Here is a 22,948-nt window from a genome sequence, read left to right on the forward strand (position 1 = left end):
TGGCATGATCAATGGCTATACTATTGCTGATGCAAGATAGGCACAGAGATCCAAATAACTGCATGTAAAACTCTGCAAGCTTGCCTACTTTGTATGACATATTTGAGCTGCGACTGAGTTTCTAATTGTAAACGCCTGGGGTTTTAAGGACACTATTGCAAACCCCTTGATCACCCCCAACTATATTTTCCCCTCCTAAGTCTACACCTTTTGTCATTGAGGAAACACATTGGTAGAGAATACCATTAATACTGAAGATCTTCCAGCATCTTATTGCTAATTGTTTTCTTAGCGCTGCGGAAAATAAATTTGTGTGGCTTAAGCAGCCGCTTGGTGACAGTCTATGGGTAGTTCATTTCTTCTGCATAACATGGCCTTAATTTAATACACAATTTATTGTTTTGTTTTACTCCTTCTCTCCTCTCTCCCCCCACACCCCAATCATAGGTTCAGTAAGCTGAGGAGCCTTAACCTTTCCAACAATCATTTAGGAGAGTTCCCATTGGCAGTCTGCAGCATTCCAACCTTGACTGAGCTCAACGTGTCCTGCAATGCACTCAGAAGTATTCCAGCAGCCGTCGGTGATATGAACAAGTAGGTACAGATGGCCAAGGGCAGCGTGAACCCTGAGTGCACCGACTCCTCCCAGAGGGTTAGCCGGGGTCAATGATGCCTGAGTCATGGCAAAAGTGTGTGCTAATAGCCTAAGCACAACTAAATCTGTAACGACCAGCAAAAGTGCCTGTGTATTACTCACTTCTTCACATACAGAGGACTTAAGCTGTGAAAAACTCTTGTATACTAGCACCTTCACTTGGGTCCAGAATATGGCAACAACAACAACAACAATAATATTGATTGATTGTGCTCCATCCATCTGACTCAGTTCCCCCAGCCACTCTGGGTGGCTTCCAACAGGATATACAAAAACACAACAGAGCGTCGCACATTAGAAGCTTCCCGATACAGGGCTTCCTTCAGACGTCTCCTAAAAGTCGTGTCGTTGTTTATCAGTTTGACATCTGATGGGAGGGCGTTCCACAGGGCGGGTGCCACTACCAGGAAGGCCCTCTGCCTGGTTCCCTGTAACCTAAGGTTACCAGATTTTTTTCAATGAATCCGGGGACACTTTTCAACTTTAATAGGAATGGTAGGATTTTGTCAGGGGACTGATTTGTAAATCCAGGGTGACCTTACTGTAACCTCACTTCTTACAACGGGGGAACTGCCAGAAGGTCCTTTGGAGTTGCTGCAATACATGTTTATAAAGAGTTGTTTTTTGGGGGGCGGGGGGTTATGCTGCTATTAACAACCACCTCTTCTCTTCAATAGCTTACAGACCTTCTTGTTGGATGGGAACTTCCTCCAGAGCCTTCCCGCTGAGTTGGAAAGGATGCCCCAGCTTAACTACCTGGGTCTTTCTTTCAACGAGTTCAGCGGCATTCCCGAGGTGTTAGAGAAGCTGCCTGCCATGGACAAACTCTGTATGTCTGGAAACTGCATGGAAACGCTCTGCTTGCAGGCGCTGAACAGAATGCCACACATCAAACATGTAGATCTAAGGTACGTAACCTTGCGAGAGAACGGGTGAAGCTCAAGAGTGAAGATGGCTGTCCGCATCGTTTCAAGATATTGGCTATGACTGGTCACAAATTTCATATGCAGATGCTGAACTTTCGAGCAAGGGCATTTAGTGCTAGGGGTGATGTTTGTTAAATATCTCTGCTTCTTTTTTCACGCAAGCGATCAAATTAAGAGTGACTTCCTCTACAATAAATGTAGGCTTGGCAGTGTTTAGTTGTCATATTATTACATTAGCCTGCAAAATCGAGAAATGAACTGTTTTAACCAACCAGAAATACCGTATTTTTTGCTCTATAAGACTCACTTTTTCCCTCCTAAAAAGTAAGGGGAAATGTGTGTGCTTCTTATGGAGCGCATGCAGGCTGCGCAGCAATCACAGAAGCCAGAACAGCAAGGGGGATCGCTGCTTTCACTGCGCAGTGATCCCTCTTGCTGTTCTGGCTTCTGAGATTCAGAATATATTTTTTCTTGTTTTCCTCCTCCAAAAACTAAGTGCGTCTTGTGGTCTGGTGCGTCTTATATAGCAAAAAATACGGTAATTTCTCATCCTCATGCAAATACTCTTGACCTCGTATGTGAGGGATTCAATCCCTTACCTCAGGGGTAGGACCTGTGGGCCAGTTTTGGCCTGCCAAAAGGTCTGGTTTGGCCCATGAGGCCATTTTCCCTAAACCATGCCCCTTTACCCATCAACTGATGTCACCAATGACATCTGCTGATGGGTGGGGCCTTCTCTTCTCTCCACCCCATCCAAACTGAATAGAATTTTTTTTTATTTAAAAAATACAACATTTAAAACAATGTACATATACAAAATTCTTAAAATTCTCATAGGTTTTGGGCAGGTTTTTGCCTGATAATTCCAAATACAGCTGCAGGGAGATGCCTGTGTTTTAATGGGTTAAGGAGTTAGAGCAGGTTGAGGAGTTAACTTATGCATGCTAGAAGATGGCATATGGTGTAATCTAGGGATGAGAGCACTTAAAAAAAAGAAAGAAGTGCAGTCTTGGTCCTTCCAGAGCTTTCATTGCCCCCCAAAGCATTCTACTGATTGTGTGATTTAATCGATCTTGTCAGCTCAGCACTGAAAATAAAACTGAACTCTTCAGAGTGCAATGAAATTGTACAGGTGGCTGCTTTTTATAGATCACCTTTGTTTCTGCAGCAAGTCAAGGACTGGGCAGGACAAGTTCTCTCGACCTGCCATGATTTATAATATGTGCATATATGGGTTTGGGTGACCCACCCCAAATATAAAATACTGACCTATTGGATCACATCACCATTGTCAAGTGTTGGGATTTGGGTGGGATGTAAACTTTTATTATAATGCCGTGCCCAAATGGAGAACTTGGAATATGTGCAGAGCTTCATGTTTATAAACCCCTCTTCCCCACTTTTTTATCCTCTGAGGAATTCAAAGCAGTGCTTTAGTCTATGAAGGTATTCATATATTATAGTGGAAGTCCTAAGTTTGGGGAATGTCGCATTCCCATTTGAACACCTGCAATCCCAGAAGAATTTTGTGTATAAGCAAAATCTCAGAAATGCACCAAGTACTAACATCCACTTAAAGTAAGAGTTGTCAGCATACACTGGTGTATACCGTATTTTTTGCTCTATAAGACTCACCTTTTCCCTCCTAAAAAGTAAGGGGACATGTGTGTGCATCTTATGGAGCAAATACAGGCTGCACAGCTATCCCAGAAGCCAGAACATCAAGAGGGATTGCTGCTTTCACTGTGCAGTGATCCCTCTTGCTGTTCTGGCTCCTGAGATTCAGAATATTTTTTTTCTTGTTTTCCTCCTCTAAAAACTAGGTGCGTCTTGTGGTCTGGTGCGTCTTATAGAGCGAAAAATACGGTATCTCCCTCTTTGTCAGTCATACGCCATCAATTCATGTTGACAGTGGTAAAGTGATCTGGGATTGTTGATGTTCGTATGTGAATGTTGATGTTCGCTGCACTTTGGAAAATGCATGTTTTCATTGGCTGGGATTATTCAGCGTACGTCCTGATTGCAGGAAGGATGCATATGGCTAAGCTGAACGGGACCTCACTTTGGCTGCAACCATTTCAGAACTAATCAGAGCAGTATCAAGCTTCATTTTGCATAGGCACAATCTCAGGTAGCAGAACTGCAAAAATGATGATAAAAATGCAACCTGCCAGTTTATGGAACTGCAGAGTTGGAAGGGCCCACAAGGATCATTTATTCCAACTCCTTGCAATACAGGAATCTTTCACCCACCGTGGGGCTCAAACCCACGACCCTGAAATTAAGAGTCTCGTGCTCTACCAACCGAGCTATCTCTCAGCACTCTCTAATGCCCCAGCGAAATGTGGGACAGATACTTGGGAGCACTTCCTGCTGTTTGCCTCACAACCTATCGGTGGTGGGTTCCAAGATTTTCATCAAAAGGATCTAGTGTATGACCTGGGGAGTGCTTGAAGATGTAGCGTTGCTTAGAACTAAACGTTGGAAAGGAAACCATTGGGGACCTCCATGTGAGTCACTATGAGCTTTTCATAAAAACAGGGCCCATTTGAGCACCAGATTTTGGGCTTGTATTTTATTTGTGCTTGGGACACTGGGAAAATGATAGTTTTAGATCCAAAACTTCAGCTTTCCAACCTCTTGCTGACATACGCCCATCAACAGCATAATTCTTTTCCTCCCTCTCTTACTCCAGGTTAAATGTCATTAGGAGGTTGGTGGCGGACGGCGCTGATTTCCTACATCACGTCACCCAGCTCGATCTTCGGGACAATAAACTAGGCGAACTCGACGCCACCATCTTCAACAACGTTGAAATACTGCACTGTGAAAGAAACCAGCTGGTCAGCCTCAAAATCAGCGGATATTTGCTTAAAGCTCTTTATGCCACTTCAAATGGTAAGTTTGCTTTGAAGGCAGTTCAGACAAGGACTAGGTGTTTTCTGGTCTGCTCGTCTTACAGTGGATTTGCATGCCGTGTTTAGGTTCAGGATTCATCCAGCCCCAGCGCACAAGCACGATACAAACCATTTAGAGGACCACTATGTCAGTGTCAGTCAGAAATGAATAATAATGCATTCATACTGTGCATTTTAAGCATTCAGCTTACCTCACATAAATGTTACTGAAATACTGGAGCGATTGGCCCTGATTTTCTGTGAAGATGACAACATACCATAGGTAACCGATAATTTCAGTCCAAAGCCTGCTGCCTGTCTGACGCCTACTGCAAAATTTCAGGTTTTTGGCTTCCCTACATTGGTGTTGGGACGTGGGTGGCGCTGTGGGTTAAACCACAGAGCCTAGGGCTTGCCGATCAGAAGGTTGGCGGTTTGAATCCCTGCGACGGGGTGAGCTCCCGTTGCTCAGTCCCTGCTCCTGCCAACCTAGCAGTTCGAAAACACGTCAAAGTGCAAGTAGATAAATAGGTACTGCTCCGGCGGGAAGGTAAATGGCATTTCCGTGCGCTGCTCTGGTTCGCCAGAAGCGGCTTAGTCCTGCTGGCCACATGACCCGGAAGGTGTACGCCGGCTCCCTCAGCCAGTAAAGTGAGATGAGCGCTGCAACCCCAGAGTCGGTCATGACTGGACCTAATGGTCAGGGGCCCCTTTACCTTTTACATTGGTGTTAATTTATGCAACAATTCTGTGATGGTTGTGTTGCCACCACTTACTGCTGCTGGGAAGGACCATTTAGCATGCATTTAAGATCTGTCACAGGCTATATTTTCACATTCCGTTACCGTTTATCTCCAACCTTTAACATTCCTCCCCCCTTAACACCTGTGTGCACTTGTATGTGCATATATATATACACACACACTGCCTGAAAACTGAGGGTCACACCCCATCCGTCTGACGAATGCTTATGCCATATTAACATTTTTAGTTTTTAAGGTGCCACATGCCTCTTTGTTGTATCATTTCTTTTTTTAGTTTCCTTTGGACTTCATAATGACACATGTAACAGGAAAGCCTGTTGTCCCTTGCTCTGGTTTTCAGAGTGGGCTAAGCATTTTCTGCAGCGAGAACAACCCTCAGGCCAAAAAAGTCCACTTGTATAAATTATGCAAATAAAGTGGATTTGCACAACTGTCTTTTGCATAAAGCTGTTTCTGCTGAGCATAGGACCTTGAGGTCTTCTCTCTCTGCTGGAAGCACTGAAGAATTGATTGAAGTAGGCAGCTGAGCTCAGTGAGTTACGAACAGGCAGCAGTAGCTCTCGTTCTTTCTTCTGCCGTCTCCCACCTCTGGACTGCAGATAGGCCATAAGTTCATGGTGACTGGTTTGTTGTGTAACCTCTTAGCCCTTTTTGATTAAAAAGAGAGAGAAAAGACTGCCCTAAATTTCCCTGTGCATAACCATATAGTTGAGCAGTGGCATGGGTTTCAGAAATTGGCAGCAAAATCCAAGCATTGCCAAACCATTGTTTCAATGGATATCTGGACTGATGAACGTTGTAACTGTAGGATTAGGCTTTGTTAGTTCTGTGCATAAAAATGGATATGGCTGCTAATCATGAGTTGAAGGATTTAATGTAAGGTCAGGAGGGTGTTAGGATAGACTTCTTGTCTACAAACAAATGGCAGTGCAATGGAGTGCTGTTGGTGATGCTGTGTGAAGAATAGCCTTGGGAAATGATCGGGTGAGGAATCATTGATTTACCATAAGCCTAGTTCTCACTCAGGAGATAGACCTATGTCTGGCTTGTATCACTGCAGACAGGGTCAGTCGGTGATTGAATGCTGCCGTATACCATGAAAAGTGAAAAATTCCTCCCTGCAGCATACTAGACGTTGGGAAGAGGATTTAACTATTGATGTGGATGTTTTCTGTATGGGTGGTGTGTGTGTGTGGTGAATTCTACAATCATGAATTTCTCTCCCTGCCTCCTGGCAGTCTGAAGTGGTGCATCACAAGCACACGAATCAAACCTTAAGAATGTCTTAGTCCTGGGGATAAAAATATTCCTCGGGCTCTCAGATTTTGTAACCTACTGGACTTGCAGTTCAGATCCCAGAACTGATTTGAGACTGCATTTTAGGAAGCAGCAGGAGGAGGAAAACTTTCCTAAATAAACAGAGAACTATGTCTGTTGAAAGCGAAGGAGAAATGGAAGAAACCACTATCTGGTGTACAGTGGTACCTTGGTACTTGAACAGCTTGGCTCCTGAACACCACAAACCTGGAAGTAAGTGTTCCAGTTTGTGAACGTTTTTCAGAAGCCAAACGTCCGATGCAGCTTCTGCTTGAGTGCAGGAAGCTCCTGCAGGCAATCGGAAGCCGCGCCTTGGTTTCTGAACGGTTTCAGGAGTCGAGTGGACTCCCAGAATGGATTGAGTACCAAGGTACCACTGTACTATGTCTATTGAAGACCCCTTTAAGCCACATTAAATATTCCTTACTGTGTGCGATGTACAACTTGCACGATGGGGAAACAACAAACCTGGGAAATAGGAAGTAGTGCATTATTTTCAATGCTAGTTTTTCTTTGTTTCTGGTATATATTAATTGTGTTCCTTTCACAGAACTTGTTCACCTTGATGTGTATCCAGTTCCGAACTATCTGACTTACATGGATGTTTCTAGGTAAGCCCTAATATACCTTTTTGAAAACACCGTTCTAGCATGGCTGAAACAAAAATTACTGTAGCCTTGCTAAGAGGGCTGGTAGAGACACACAAGTAGCTGGGGTTACTGTTCAGGATTGATCCATTAGTTTGCTTGAGCTTTCCTTATTTATTCTCCCCTCCCTACTTCCATCTTCTACTGTAGTTTGGCATTACATGTAACAGTTGCCAACCTAAGTTGAAAAAAGGCTGTGACGTTCTGAAACCCATTTTAAAATCCCACAGCCTGCTGCTGGTCTCTGGACTTTGGTTAATTTTCTGTCTACGTCATCCCTCAGAGAGGTTGGAATAAGGGAATCTCCCCCCCCCCCCATTTAGCTGCTGTGTGCATGCACGCACGTGCTAGAATTTTATTCACTTAAAATTAAAATTTTATTTATTTTAATTGATCTGTCAAAATGTGTGTTGGAATGTCAAGACTCCATTTATTCCTCGTTGTGAAGATGACTTCTACAAATTGATGTGTTCATTCTGAGGTCTGGTGATTTAAATCATCATCATCATCATCATCTGAAGAGTGTTTTCTGGGTCTTAAAAGGCACAGCCAAATACAACTGGTTAAGTTTGTGAGTGTGTTTCAGACACACTGCAGCATTGGACCTGGGTTATTTTTCAAATTACACTGCGGAGCAGATCTTTAGGCGCACTAGTAAAATAGCCCTATCTTAAAGGCCTTGGCTTATACATGGACTCTCTCTCGAATCACAGTGCTTAATCCAGGCATAAGCAAACCCAGCCCTCCAGAGGTTTTGGGACTACAACTCCCATCCTCCCTGACCACTGGTCCTGTTAGCTAGGGATGATGGGAGTCGTAGTCCCAAAACATCTGGAGGGCCGAGTTTGCCCATGCCTGGGTTAATCTGTAGCGCTGAGGGAAATCCCCTTACAAACAATAATGTATGACCCTAGGGTTGTTAAAACAAATCTGTGGGGACAGGAAGATTCACTCCCATTGCGTACTCATGTGCTTTGGTTTTGCTTGGTACCTCTGTCTCCCTTCCCTCCTGTGCAACATCCGCTGAGGGCACTTACACCAACACAGCTAGATTAAAAAAAGAGAAAAGTTTTCTGATTCCATGCATGCGATGCTGTTTCTGATGCCTGCAAGAGCCTGCACACTAGGATTAAAACAACATGATTCTAAGCAGAGGAGGTCATTTGCGTTTTTGAGCATTGTTGTGGGTGGTTTGTTTTGTTTTTTTGTTTTAAAAAGAGCACCAGACCTTGAGTTGTCCTAAAGAGCGAAGCGACTGTTTTGTCTAAACAAGAGCACCAAAGAGACAAGGGTGTTGCCTGAGGGTGCTGCCAGTGACTTGAAGCATACAAGTGCATGAGTCAATGTATTTGCGTGCCAGAATCTCATCAGTATGTGCGCATGGATAAGTAATTTATTAGAAAAATCAGTGTGTCCTCCCCCCCCCCACCGTTATATCCACAAGTCATCGTAATGAGGAATATTTGACTTCCCAATATCTGAGGCTAGCTATGTTGACAGCTTGTTTTCATAACAAGATTATATATTCACTTTCTTTTCTTATATCTTTGATTAACGTGGCATTTATTGCACAACCCCAAAATGTGAATGATGCACTATTTGTCTTCCTGCAAATACATTTCAGCTTAAAGCTGTGTTAGAGACGAGTAAAGCCTTAAAAAAAAAAAATCCCCTTATTTTCCAAGCTGGTATTCTACTGGAAATGTACTCAGTTCACTATAAGCAAAGCACTGTTGATAGTGTAAAGGACAGAGCAGGACAGAGCTGCAAGCCAGCATTTTGTGTAAACTTCCCCTGGACTGAATAAGAAAATAGCTAAACATCCTGCTCTGTTGCCTTATTTAAAACCCACCAAAGAAAAAGAGATCCATACAGCAGGATGTATTTGTGGGCACAAACTTTCATTTGTAGAGTAAATATTGGTAATGAAGGAATACGGTTTTTGGGAGTTCTCCTGAATCTGGTTGAATGGCCACTGATTCTGTTTCCTTTGTCTAAACTCTAGTTCCTGTGAAAATGCCATCTTGGAAGTTTCTGTGCAGAGTGGTTTGGGATTTTGGTACACACACTCGTTGTGCTGTAAAAAATCTTTGAAGACAAGATTGATCTATAAGTGCAGGACCAGTTGATGTAGGACCCTCCAGAGGTTGTTAGATTGCAGTTCACATCATCCCTGACCGTTGACCATGCTGACTGCTGGAGCTGCTGGTTGTTGGAGTCTAGCAACATCTGGCTGCCTCCAGTTGGCTGCACTGAATTTAATGAGCATTCAAAAAAGTGCACTGGCAAATCCTAAATATATACAATGGAAACATAGGCAAGCATGTAAGAAAAGCTACATTTTTGAAAGGAAGCACAGTGCTACTGTTCCAGTTGCTATTAGCGTTTTCTACAGCGTTCATTTGCTTTTGCTTCCTTCTCCCAAGCAAAGCAACGCGCTATTGCCACATGTTACTGTTAGATCAACAATAAGCTCTTGTTGTTGAACTGCATGACATCATTTTGCAGGTTGTGGGTTGAGAATTGTGGAAACCTTGATTTGTGTGGCGAACTCCATTCCAAGATGAGTGACTGGGTTGAAACAACAGATGATTGTGTCTGGCCCAGTGTTGGGCAAGTTGCATTTGCGGCCCCAAACATTTCATTGCATTGCCTATCCTGGTTTAAAACACATATGCTAGTTTTTTCATACCTCTTAACCTGTTCGTTTGTTGCCTCCCTTGTGCAGAAACCACCTCGAGAGCCTCCCTGAATGGGTCTGCGATAGCAGGAAGCTGGAAGTTCTTGATCTGGGCCACAATCAAATATGTGAACTGCCTGCCCGGTGAGTCTTGCAGACATAGTTACACAAGTAGGAACAGGACGCACAATTCAGAAACAATTGTGGAGTCAGTGTTTAGCTTGTTTCGGTTACAGATGGACGGGTATTTTGTTTTTGCCTTCTGTTTGATGTTTTTCAACCTCACAGGGTGCCATTGTGTTGTAAGCTGCAACACAGCCTCTCTTCTTCTTCTTCTTCTTCTTCTTCTTCTTCTTCTTCTTCTTCTCTTTTATCCGGACAAAAACAAAACACCCAACTTCTTTAATTTGCAGACAGACGTTCTAAGGCTGTTCAGCATCGTGTTACCTGGCTCCTTAAATAAATGTTAAAGTAGTTCTTCTCAGTAGTCAAAAACCTTTCTAATCTCAAGGGTGTGAATGGAATAAGGGACCATGGCTTAATAGTAGAGTATCTACAGAATCTTCTGGTAGGGCTATGAGGGACTGAAAGCCCTGAAATCCACTGCTGTTTGGTGTCAACACAACTGAACTAGATGAGCAAATAGTCTCACCTGGTATGAGGCAGTTTCCTAGGAACCTGCCCTGTGGCTACATGGCATAAACAGAATCTCTGCCACACCTCCACCAAACAAACAAACAAAAACACACCTAACAGGCCTGGGCGATATAGCGGTAATATCATCCAAAACCTGTTTGAAGTCCATCTTGTGACATCAGTTTCATAGTTTTTGAGCAAGCAATAGATTGTGAATCAAAATGTGTGTGTGTGTGTGCGCTATGCAAAAATCACACCGTGGGGAAAACAGTGAAGCCAGCCAGTGTCTCTGCATAGCTCCATCTTTATTTCAGACATTGTGATATATCAGTTTAATCACGATGTTTAGCCGCAAAGCTGAAAACCAGATATCTCCCAGCTCTAACACCTAACAGTGTTTTTAAAAAAGGATTGGATGGCAGATGGAGCCAACTGGTCATCACACAGAGAATTCAGTACCAAAGCGCTTCGTGTGTAAACATGTTGAAAAAGTAGAGATGAGCAAATGGTTTTTAGAGAGAAAAATGTGGATTCAGGGCTGAAAAAGGCAAGATGGAAAGCATTAGGTTAAAGGCCTTGTGGGAGGGGTATGGTATTGTTTAAATGTTTTGGATTATCACTTATAATCACTAAGGAGTGCAGCTAATGTTATCTTGGTTAGGTTTCCAGTGTGTAAGAACACTTTGCACTCTTTGGTGGTTTTTGTTATGGCTATAGCAGCAGTTGCTTGAACTGGAAGGACTTTGAATGATCTAAAACTACAGTTTTAAAGTTCAGGGACCATTTTTATTTTATAGCTGGCCCAGCATCTCTGCATACATTTGCTTAGACCCGGCTTCCCCAAACTGGTGACTTCCAGATGCTGTCAAAGTCCAGCTCCCATCGGCATGACCAGTGGCCAGGAAATGTTTACAAATCTAATAAATAATGGTGGTGATGATGATGATGTTTGGAGCTAGGAGTCCAACGACTAGCTTAGGGAAGGCTGGCAAAGTTTATGCAATTGGTTATGTTTCTGTTGGTCAAAAAAAGAACACTAACTGCTTCCACTTCCCTGGACTTCCAAGTTTTCACCAGGTATTGCTCACATGCTTCCAAGACTTTTTCTAAGGGGTAAGAGCTGTCCTTGTTAACCAAGCAAAATAAACTTGGAGTAGTGAGTTGAGTACTATGCTCTTGGTTCGCACAGTGATTGTAAAAGAGGGAAAAAATGCAGAATGCATGCAGAGTTGACTAAGCATTAGTGTGTGGGTGCTTGGGCAGTTCTGAATAATTTCTGCTTACTAGAATAGTAGATACTATTTTCATCTCAGCATGTGAAGCCGCCTTATGCACAAGGCTGGCCACTGGTCCATCTTGCCCACGTATCCTCCGACGGGCAGCAGCCCCAGGGTCTCAGGCAGAAGAGGTCTTCTTCATCATCTGCTAAGAAAGGCCAGAGATTGAACCCAAAAAGTTCTTCATGGGAAGCGTGTGTTCTTCCAATGAACTGTAGTCCCTCTGCACAAATATACAAAGCACAAAGGTGTAAGAGCGAAGTTATAAACGCGCGCACACACACACTTTGGGGTGCAGTCATAGTCATCTTTTTTTAATGCCTCCTGCGAGCGTTAAACAAGGCTTCTTGATTTTTATATACTTTACTGATGAAGGTCTTGAATTGCAGGCGTGAGCATAGCAGCAGCCTTGTCCCCTTGCTCCATAAAGAGCTGATTCATAAAGCGGTCTTCTCTACAGCTTAACAACAGACTCCTATAGTTTTGATGCCTGCCATCCCCCCCCCCCAAATGACTAAAGTTTATGCTGTTGACAACTCTGCAGGCAAGAGAGACACCCCCCTCCTTCAAGTTAAGCTCCAGCAAATTCCCAACAGTGCATTAAAAGGGAAAGCGCACAAACGTTTGTTTCAGTGCTAGATTGGGCATGCTACCAAGAGAAAGTGAGAGAGAGCAACAAACTTAGCAACCACACCCACTTGTGCGCTGTCTTTAACAAGTGAAGTGGAGGTTATTGACTTACGTCCACAGCTGTGCGATGCAGCCCAGTCGTCATCCTGAGATAACTGTGAACGATGGCACTTGCGCAGATTATCTGACAACATCCACCAAGGGAAAACAATGTCTTTTATTGATTGCTTTGGCACGCTGGCCCTGGTGACCTGTAGTTTGTGGCCTGATGATGACAGTGGGTGGATTCGATTTGTAAGGGAGAAGAGCGAAAAGGCATGGGTTTTGGTGAGGAGGAGGGCTTGGGGCGTGTGTGTGTCTTTTCTAATACGTAAACGGGTGGAGGAGGCATCTGCAGTGCTGAGTAATTTGCGAATCTTTGATTGAAAGAAGGGTCAACCATGGGGCATGGTGCCTTCTGATTAAAACCTACAGATGCAGCCACAGGGAGAAGAACAAGGCAGGTGGCAGACAGGAATAATCTCCCATCTTCAGCAAGATATATCCCTCCCCACTCCTCAAAAGACCACCTGATTCAAAATCGGAGCTTGGGAACTTTAAAAAATGCAGATTCATGGTGTGGTTTCGATTTCCAGCTCTAAATTTGTTTAGTTCAATTGGCTTTTCAGAAGCCACATTGCCCATTAATGTGTCTTATAAAGCATCTCTCTCTTTATCTGCCTCCCCCTTCTCTGTGTGGAAACAGAACGGTTGGCTGCCCCTAGCATGTAAAAAGCTCAAGACAGTAAAGCGGATTAGATAAATTTCATTCCCTGTAGAACTGGAAGAAAGCTTTACGTTAGTCTAGTATTAAAAAGGGGGAGGGAGAAGGAGGGGAGGGAGGGGAAGTATTTGGATGAGGAGAGGAAGAATATGAAAAGATGTTGAGTCATTTTTGGTTGAGGGGAAATATTGGATGAGCAATATTTTAGGAACTGATTCTCCTTGGGTGGTCCCCCCCCCACAAGGAAAGAGGCTTTGACCAAACAGCACTTTCAAACAAGTGGCGCTGCTCAGAGGTTGTGTATGAGAAGTGTTTCGCACATCACACAGCCACAAACTATGGTTTCCTCACAGAGTACATTCAGAAGAGAGCCAAAGCCTAGCTCTCTTGACTATAGTATTATATTCTGAGGGGTGTGCCTAAAGTGTTTTTAAGTTTCAGAACAAACTCAGATCAGCAACTAAGGTTTTGGGTCATTTCAAGAAAGAATAGTTTAAACTAACCACAGTTTGGCCTAGTTCAGACACAATGACAAAGCAAATACTTCCTCTCGCTTCTGGCATTGTTGCAAGGAAGGGAGAGGAGGGGGAATTGTGCAGGCCTGAGACTGCTTTCTGTAATGCCAAACCACAGTTTAATGTTACATCTGAACCAGGCCATTGTGTTTCAGGAAACCGTAGTTTAAACTAACCATTTCTTGTTCGAGTGTTATGACACACCGTGGTTAGTTTAACCAGAAAGTGGATGCTGTGCCTAGGCTTCTGGTCCATGAAGAGGCCCTGAGAGGACTGTACCACAAGTCTTGGTATTGTTTCATTTACTGTTTGTTCCTTTCTCCACCACCACCCCACCCCACCCCACCCAGGTTATTTTGCAATATCAGCTTGCGGAAGTTGCTCGCAGGACACAATCAATTAGCCAGGCTACCAGAGAGGATCGAACGGACGCATGTCGAGGTCTTGGACGTGCAACACAACCTGCTTACAGAGCTGCCATCTAATTTGCTGTTGAAAGCTGACAGGTAAGCAGAAAGCAAAAGCGGTGTGTGCGTTTGTGTGTGGCCTTCCCTCCCTTCTTTCGGTATCTTCTCTCTGCCTCCATTTACATTCCAGCAAATTTTGTGTGACTGCCCATTCAGTTTAAATCCTATTGCAAATTTCTCAAGTGTTGAGGCAACGAGAATTTCCAAGCTGTTTGGCGTTCTCAATCTGTCTTGGTCACATAATTAGTTGAAGAGCTTACCGCTTCCTTCTTTTTCCCCCTCTCCCCACCCCATGTTCTGAAGTCATCGCTTCCAGCCCTAAAATTATGGCACTCCAGAGTGACCAGTCTTCTGACTCCACATAAGGTTACCTTTCCTTTCGATCTGAGAGCCATCTGTGAAGGGAGCAGATGCTCTGTCTAATCCATTCAAATTGAAATTCTTCTTCTTGTGGTTCCAAGGTTTAGAAGGGGGTGTACTAGCTGGGGTTTTTTAAAAAATGAAATACATTGTTTCAAAGCATTTCAAATGTGTCTCAACAAACTTTTTGTGTGTGTAAAACTAACTCTGAACTGAAATGCAAAATGTGAAATAATGCCCAGTAGCTTTTCATTGGCTGGTTTTCTTCAAGAGAGAACGAGTTTTCCTTCCTTGAAGTTATACTTGAAAGTTTCCACCGATCATGCGTTGCAACAGAGTGTGTTCGGAATACCAGCACTTGTTCTCCCTAGGATCGGTACATTTTTAAGTTTTGTTTCCTGCGGAGTGTCTTAATTCCTGGACATGTTGCCATTGGCTGTGAGGATACTGGTTTGGCTTTTAATTTTTGAACACTGCCAGGAATCTTGGTCAAAGGTGCTTCATGCTACTGGGTGGAGGTCCATTGGATTTTTTCCTTCCTTTGTGTGTGTGGGGGGGGGTGAAGGGAGTAGAGACTGCTGAAAGTGGGAGCAGACTATTCCTCTCAAAAAAGCAAAAATAGGAGACATTTTTGTGCCCTAGCTCAGGTTCCACAAATGGTCTTGAAACGATGAAAAGCAAGCTGGGAGTCCAGGGGTTATAGTTCATTCCCAGCATGCCCCTGACCCCGGGTTTCAAAGCATGCATGGGAAACTTCAGGTTTTGTTTTGGTCACACAGTCTCTTTGACTTCGTATTGTCACCTGGAGATCCGCAGGGCTCATGCCACATCCTTGATGAAAATTGAGCCTTATCAGTGATCTAAGAGAGAACATCACGAGCCCTCAGCTCCTTGGTTTTTGAGACTGGGACTCATCTTTTGAGATTTCAAAGGAATGACAGAAATCCAGTTGGTACATTATTATTTTTCTTCTTCTTTGCCGGTCATGCTGGAATGAGAGCAGCACATGGTTCCGTTAGCAAAAAACGAAATGTGAAGGAAGCACAACTCAGTGGAGAGACCTACAATGTTTGTCTAGATTGAAAATAACTGCTTGTGGCAGATCAGGATCAGAGGACACCTATTCAAGCCCAGTGTTTGGGGGGACCAACTAACTTATACAGTGGTACCTTGGTTTTCGAATGTAATTCGTTCCGGAAGACTGTTCCACTTGCGGAACATTCGAAAACCGAGGCGTAAACGGCGGTCTGCGATTCAATAGAGAAAATTGTGAAAAACAACAGATACACACAGAGGAAGCTGCTCAATTTCTGAGGCGCGTTCGAAAAACGAAAACATTTTCCTGCTTGGCAGGGGGTTGGACTCGATGGCCCTGGTGGTCTCTTCCAACTCTATGATTCTATGATTCTATGATTCTATGATTTACTTCCGGGTTTTCAGTGTTTGAAAACCGAACCGTTCGGCAATGGAGGCTTCCGAAAACCGAGGTACCACTGTCCTCAGAGTAGTACTGTATAGCTAGTCTCTTAATTCTCTGAGTATTGGCTAGTCTATTATACTCGGAGTAGTATAGCCAGTCTATTAATTGCAAAGGGTGTACTCTGACCTAGCATTTATTTATTTAACAAAATGTACAAACTGCTTGATTGCTATAAAATGATCATTAAAAACATTTAAACATAATTAAAATTCGCAATTTTTTTTAAAAAAAGATTAAAATGCACCAACATCTATGCGTCTGGATAGGCTTGCCTAAACTAAAATGTTTTATAAAGGTAAAGGGACCCCTGACCATTAGGTCCAGTTGTGGCCGACTCTAGGGTTGCGGCGCTCATCTCGCTTTATTGGCCGAGGGAGCCAGCGTACAGCTTCCGGCGTACATGTGGCCAGCATGACTAAGCCACCTCTGGCGAACCAGAGCAGTGCATGGAAACGCTGTTTACCTTTCCGCCGGAGCGGTACCTATTTATCTACTTGCACTTTGACGTGCTTTCGAACTGCTAGGTTGGCAGCAGCAGGGACCGAGCAACGAGAGCTCACCCCGTCGCGGGGATTCGAACCACTGACCTTCTGATCGGCAAGACCTAGGCTCTGTGGTTTAACCCACCATGCCACCCGTGTCCCTAAGCAGGTTTTAAGCAGATGCCAAATGGAGGGAAGTTGCCTCCCTGTTGCCAATGGGCAGGGAGTGGTTCCAAAGCTTAGGTGCTGCCCCATTAAAAGATTGATTTCTTCCAACTATGGAACCCGTGGTAACAATGCCAGCTCTATAGCTCAGAGTGATCAAGTGGGCAGAAATGGGGCAAGGTTGACCTCAGAAGCAAACTGGTCCCAAGCTATTAAGGTTTCCATACCAATAGTAACACCTTGAACTTGGCCCGCTAACAAATCGGCAAGGAGTGCTGATTTCTAAGAAGAGGTGATATGTGCTGACAGGGCCTCACTCCTGTCAGCAACCACGTTGCATCGTTCTGTGCTGACTTTGGATCCCACCCATGATGTACCCCTGAGTGGGCACATTATTAATGGTCCATACACCAGAGAAGATTTTGGTCTAAATAACCAGCAGTCTACAGGGCCAAACTTGATATGGCACACAAACGCCCGCCCCAAGTGGCAGGCTTTATGGAGCAGATGGATTTATCATACAGGTTTCATTTTTATCTTAAGTTTTCCATCTTCCAGCTTACTTTTTACTGGGGCTGCAAAGGAGGGTAGTGGCGTCAGTTGGATTTTAATCGGGCCAATATTTATAGCTCCTAAATGTCTTGCCGCCTGTCACAGGCTACACTCAAGGTAGCGTAATTGCAACATCTCCCTCTGTTCTTGCCTTATGAAATTTTCATCTCTCTCCGTGTCTGTCACTTGGAATATATCTCTAGTGTCGCTTGTTTTAACATCTGACTTTTAAAAATGCCTCCCAATTTGGAACCTGTTCTTTGGTGTCCCCACCCCACCCTGTTAAAGACGTAAAGGCCCACAATAATCTTTGACACACACACAAACGTTTCACCGCTAAGACAGTGTGTCTTAGTGTTCATCTCCATCATTCCCAGGCACAGTCCCATGGCAACCATAATCTTTGTGTGGTCCTCTTTAAGATGCTTCACCCCGACATGGATAAATAATTGTCTTCCGAGTGCTTTCTCTCAAAGGCACTGGAATGTGTTCAGGTTGATCTTAGTTATTTGGCCAGAGACATCATCTGTGCTAGGAAGGAGAACTTAACTTGACCGAACTAGACTCAGTGGGGAGCGACAGATAATCAATTGCGTTAGCAGTAGCAGATGGCACCGTGAAAATGGAGAATTCCTCTGGGTGGTAGGGATTACCAGAAATGTGCCTTTAACCTTCATCCTTGCACCTGCATCCTCGCAATTCGCTGTTGCTCACGTTGTTCCTTCTAGAAAATAACGATCGTATTCTTTCTATTCTTTCCACTCTGCTTCTCCTCTAAGCTGCTTGCTTTTTTTTTCAGATCAAGGGATCAGATACCGAGTGCATTGATGAAAGCTAGTGTAGGTATATTTGGCTGGAAGACTCAATGGGCATCCTCCAGCAAATCGTTGGCTTTGTGGGGTCTTAACCTCTCCTGATCACCCCACCATGATTGAGAGATTTGGAAATGCTAAAATCTGTGTCTGGTCCTAAATCTCTTAGGGTTTCCTCACTTGGACAAGTTGGTTGTAAAACTGAATCGTTGCAAGACTGCAAATGTAGCAGTTGCCAAAGGAAACGTGCAAATCTGTGGCATTTCCGGGGCATTTCCAATGTCTTTTGAGTTTATTTGGTCTTGGCTACAAGGGCTAAAAATAAATGCCAGCGTGATTCTTCCTACGCTTTCCTCTGTTTGTTTGATGTTTTGTGTGTAGCCTGTCACTTCGAGCTTTCGCTTGCATCCCTTTGGGTGAGTTGACATCAAACAGTGTGTGCGTACGTGAGTGTGCGGCAGGTTCAGTGCGTACCTGCATTTTGGAGGGTAGGTGCTTGGTGGTTTGTATTTGCAGCCTGGAAATATTGGCCCATAGTGTGTGTGTGTGTGTGTGTGTGTGTGGGCGCACACACACACACAAAACATTCAGCTGCAACGAGGTTCACTTCTAAACGTAAAGGTCCTAGACCAGCCCAGTGCAGAAGCTTCCCACATTGTGTAGCTTTATAAAAATAAATATGTTATGTATATGTCTATAGCAGGCACATAGAGTGAATACTTTAAGGTAGTGGATTTGCCTGCCAGAATGCTGGGTCTCTTTTGCACAAGCAATGGCCTGGTGTCTTACACATTCCCATGAAATGCTCTAATGGCCTTGTTGAATGAATTGGGTCTTGGAAGCTGGTAGGCCTGCTGTGACAGGAGATATATAATACTGTTTTGAGAATTCTTTTGCTAGATTCCTAGGTCAAACTAGGATGTTTTGGAGGCTATCTGTTTCGACTGACTGGAAACTTGGAAGTACATAACCTAAGGGAAGACACTCACTGTTTCTGCCTATACCAGGGTTTCCCAAACTTAAGTCTCCACCTGTTTACGGACTACATTTCCCATCATCCCAGACCACTGGGCCTGCTAGCTAGGGATCATGGGAGTTGTAGTCCAACAACAGCTAGAGACCCAAGTTTGGGAAACCCTGGCTTATACCTTCAAAATAAACCTTCCTTAGAGCAGATTCATGGATGCATGTTCCCTGTTGCGTCTCATGGCCTAAAAGGGTTTGTCATGTGAGGGGCAGCGGCTGGGGTCTTGACTGTACTATGCATATATGCACCATGATTTTGCAGTCAGCTGTCATTTTTGGATATTCTCCCCCTCGTACTGTAAAAGCTGAAGTGAGGTGCACACATAGGCTCTTGGTGTAATCTAGAACCCGGTTCATGCACTATTCTAAATACGCTTCCCTCCCACAACAAGGGCAGAAAGCATCCAAGGTTGCCCTGTTCTCGCTCACGTGAGATTAAGGTTGTGTGTGTGTGTTTGCGAACGACCCCTGGAAAGGGCTGCGAAAGAACCTGCATGCAAGGACTCTTGCCCTTAGATACAAGAGTGTATCTTGGCCCAATTACCCAAGATATCGAGTGGTTGGCCCTCCAGTCCAAATAGCTACATGGGGAAAGACGCACATCGTGTATCATTGGAATATCTTTTCAGAACACTAGTCCCTAGTGAGGTTCTTGGAAGCTGCTGTTTAAATCAGGCTTCCTCAACCTCTGCCCTCCAGATGCTTTGGGACTACAATTCCCATCATCCCTGACCACTGGTCCTGCTAGCTAGGGATCATGGGAGTTGCAGGCCAAAAACATCTGGAGGGCCGAGGTTGAGGAAGCCTCGTTTAAAGCACGAAGCGCTCTCGGGCATATTTGTGACTCTCTGTTGTTTTTTATACTTATTTGTTATTTTTATATTGTTTTATATTTATATTTTATGTTTTAATGTTTTCTGTTGTTGTTTTTGTGCAGGAAAAATATAGCATTTCATTCCCCAGTGTTATTTCTTGTCATTTCAAATGTAAGGGCAGCTTCTCGGCTCTTTTATGATTTCTGTTTTTGTTTCTGCCTTGTTTTACAGTTGGGTTGTTCTCTCTCTCTCCCCCCCCCCCCAGTTGTTTGTGAATGGACGTGTAATGTGTTTTGATTACTAGATGGAAGGATTAAGTCAAGTGGCTTCTGCCCATTTTCATAACCTCATAAATTTCAATCCCACCTCCCCTGCCCCGCTAGGAAGGCTCACAGCTCTCGCTAAATAATGAATGGTCTTGATGATTAAGCCTTGTTTTTTCCCTGTGAGAATGACTTCTCTGGAATGTGTAGACCTAACCTACTTTCGGTTCTCTTGAGCTCCTGGACATTTTTATTTTTAATGGAAAGGCTTTTATAACACACTCTCTCACACACAAAAGCCCTCTGCAGAAGTCCACGTGACGTCGCAGTCGTGTGTCTGGCCTTTTCTTTGCTGCAGAAGGCAAGTTTCAACAGGCTGGGGGGGGGGGAATACTGAATTTATTAATTGCCAGATTAATAAATTTCAGGATTTCCTGTGGTTGTTCTTTCTCTGATGAGAAAACGGTTACTGTTTCATCAAGCCCTCTTTCCTCTCTGCTTGTAGATCACAACTAATTTAAGTTCTGACCAAAATGCTGCTATCCAGGAAGGCTCAGTTGCTTAGAGCATGGTGCTGATAACCTCAAGGGTTTCATCTTTGATCCCCACAAGTGACAGCTGCATTCAAGGGAGTTTGACTAGATCAGTGTTTCTCAAAGTGGGTGATACTGCCCACTTGGGGGTCCTGGAATGATCCAGGGGGTGGTAGTAGCCATGGGTGCAATTGGGGGGAGGGCATTGCGTTATGTACTGAAGTTCTCACCCTGGGCCAGCAGGGGGATACTGTAGATAGTTCAGGTCCACATATGCAAATAAGGGATCGAAAGTGACGTTCAGTGATTGGATAGTTACAGAAAGTTGTTACAATTACGTTGTCCTGGAGCTCTATATAAGCAGGCTGGCTGAACCCTTCAGTTCAGTTCTGTTCTGGCCTGTGAATAAACAAGAGCTGTTGAAGAATCGCTGTGTTGTCTGATATGTTCACCCACAACTTAACACATTGAATAAAAATAAGGGGACAGTGGAAGCATAAAAAAAGAAGAAAAATTTGAGGGGGGGGGATCATTCATACAAGTTTCATCTGTTGTGTAATGACACTTACTGCCAGGTCAGGCATTGCTGTGGGACGGCAAGAACATTCGGCAACAGCGTTTGGCTTGGCCACAGCTTCACCCAGGCCCAGGATTGATTGATTGATTGATTGGTTGGTTGGTTGGTTGGTTGGTTGGTTGACTGACAGGAAATGGATCTTGGAGCTTTCCTGCATGTTTGGCCAATGGCCACTGTTGTAGGACATAGGTAGAACTATAGATACATAAAATAATGCAGAAATAATGCAAATTTGTAAAAGCAGCGCTGAGCCTTGCTTGCCTCCCATCTCTCCTCCAGAGCAGCTTTTGTTTATCTCTCACTACCCAGGCGCAAAATAAAATAAATAAATAAATAAATCAAGGTCTCACCCCCCCCTTCCCACAAGCCCAGAGTAATACAGTAATAGTAAAATTTCCGCTTCGAAATTGCTTGAGGGAAACAGCAATGATCCTCCTCCCTCACCCCCATGCCAGTATTTCTTTTCCACTCGCAGTCTCGGAGGTGACATTGCATTGAAAGAGACTACCCTCACTTAAAAGAATATGAAAACTACACTTACAAGTATAGTTACCCCTCTGAGCTGATTCACATGACCCACTTTGGGGCTTAAGATTCACACTGTGCCAGTTTTCTTTTGTCATCCCGGATTGTGTAACCTGAAGCGCTTCCACAAAGCCCCAAATTCTTCCTGATCCTAGAGAATGACAGGCCTGTGGAAATAGATCGACACCTTTTCCACAATATTCTTCTGTTGAACTACTTGTTCTCTTTAAATATGGGGAACTTTTGAGCCAGAGAAGAGGAGAAGGGGTGGGGGAGCAAACTTGCTTGTTGCAAGAACAAATGATTTTGCATTTGTTTCTGTTTCCTTTTAAATTTTGATTTAATTGTTTGTAACCTTGCAGCCATGACAGCTAAGAATTTTAAAACTAAAGCGTGCCTGCGTGCGCACACACACACACTCTCACTACAGCCGGTTTTCTTGGAATTCAAACAGAACTGGCACACCGCCCACGAAATACCTCAGGGAATCTGTTCACTACAAGCAGGAGCTGCACTTGCTCCCAGCAAAAATGATCTGTATGTTGTACCGAGATAACCCCAACTATGTACTTGAAATAAATGGGATGGCATTTGTGAGAATAGTTCTGTTTGTGATATCACGGTGCTTTAACAAAACACAAAAACCCGGCATAATCGTCAGTTTTAGAATAATAGAGAGGAAGTTTGGGATGATGTGGGAAGAGACACTTTCTATACTTCCTGAATGCTTTAAAGCCCCGTCTCTCTCTCTCTCTCTCTCTCTCTCTCTCTCTCTCTCTCTCTCTCTCTCTCTCTCCTCTGGGCTTCTTGTGAACTGCCCTGAGACCTATAGGTATAGGGCAGTATATTATTATTATTATTATTATTATTATTATTATTATTATTATTATGCCATTGCAATGAATCCTGTGTCCACTTGTTTTCAAGCTTTCATTCTGTGGACTAGATGCACGTAAAGGGACCCCTGACCATTAGGTTCAGTCGTGGCCAACTCTGGGGTTGCGGCGCTCATCTTGCTTTATTGGCCAAGGGAGCCGGCATACAGCTTCTGGGTCATGTGGCCACTATGACTAAGCCGCTTCTGGCGAACCAGAGCAGTGCACGAAAACATCGCTTACCTTCCCGCAGGACCGGTACCTATTTATCTACTTCGAACTGCTAGGTTGGCAGGAGCAGGGACCGAG

At 44.0% G+C, this 22,948-nt stretch overlaps 1 protein-coding gene and 1 long non-coding RNA gene across 4 annotated transcripts in view; one reads left to right on the forward strand and one right to left on the reverse strand.

The window, feature by feature from the left end:
• LOC308594036 overlaps positions 1-22,948 on the reverse strand; it is a 294,206-nt gene that overhangs the window by 213,565 nt on the left and 57,693 nt on the right. The gene's annotated exons all lie outside the window — the stretch shown is intronic.
• PHLPP1 (PH domain and leucine rich repeat protein phosphatase 1) overlaps positions 1-22,948 on the forward strand; it is a 163,582-nt gene that overhangs the window by 111,995 nt on the left and 28,639 nt on the right. For all 3 annotated transcript variants that reach the window (XR_014011028.1, XR_014011029.1, XM_081206147.1), the window contains exons 5-10: positions 448-594; positions 1,333-1,563; positions 4,277-4,479; positions 7,110-7,170; positions 9,935-10,030; positions 14,058-14,213. Coding sequence is in view for 1 of the 3 variants with exons in the window: in XM_081206147.1 (XP_081062273.1) it covers positions 448-594; positions 1,333-1,563; positions 4,277-4,479; positions 7,110-7,170; positions 9,935-10,030; positions 14,058-14,213 (894 nt within the window). In the remaining 2 variants the exon portion in view is untranslated. The remainder of the gene's footprint in view (positions 1-447; positions 595-1,332; positions 1,564-4,276; positions 4,480-7,109; positions 7,171-9,934; positions 10,031-14,057; positions 14,214-22,948) is intronic.

This window comes from Podarcis bocagei (genome assembly GCF_964188305.1).
Source record: "Podarcis bocagei genome assembly, chromosome: 8".
Lineage (NCBI taxonomy): Eukaryota > Metazoa > Chordata > Lepidosauria > Squamata > Lacertidae > Podarcis > Podarcis bocagei.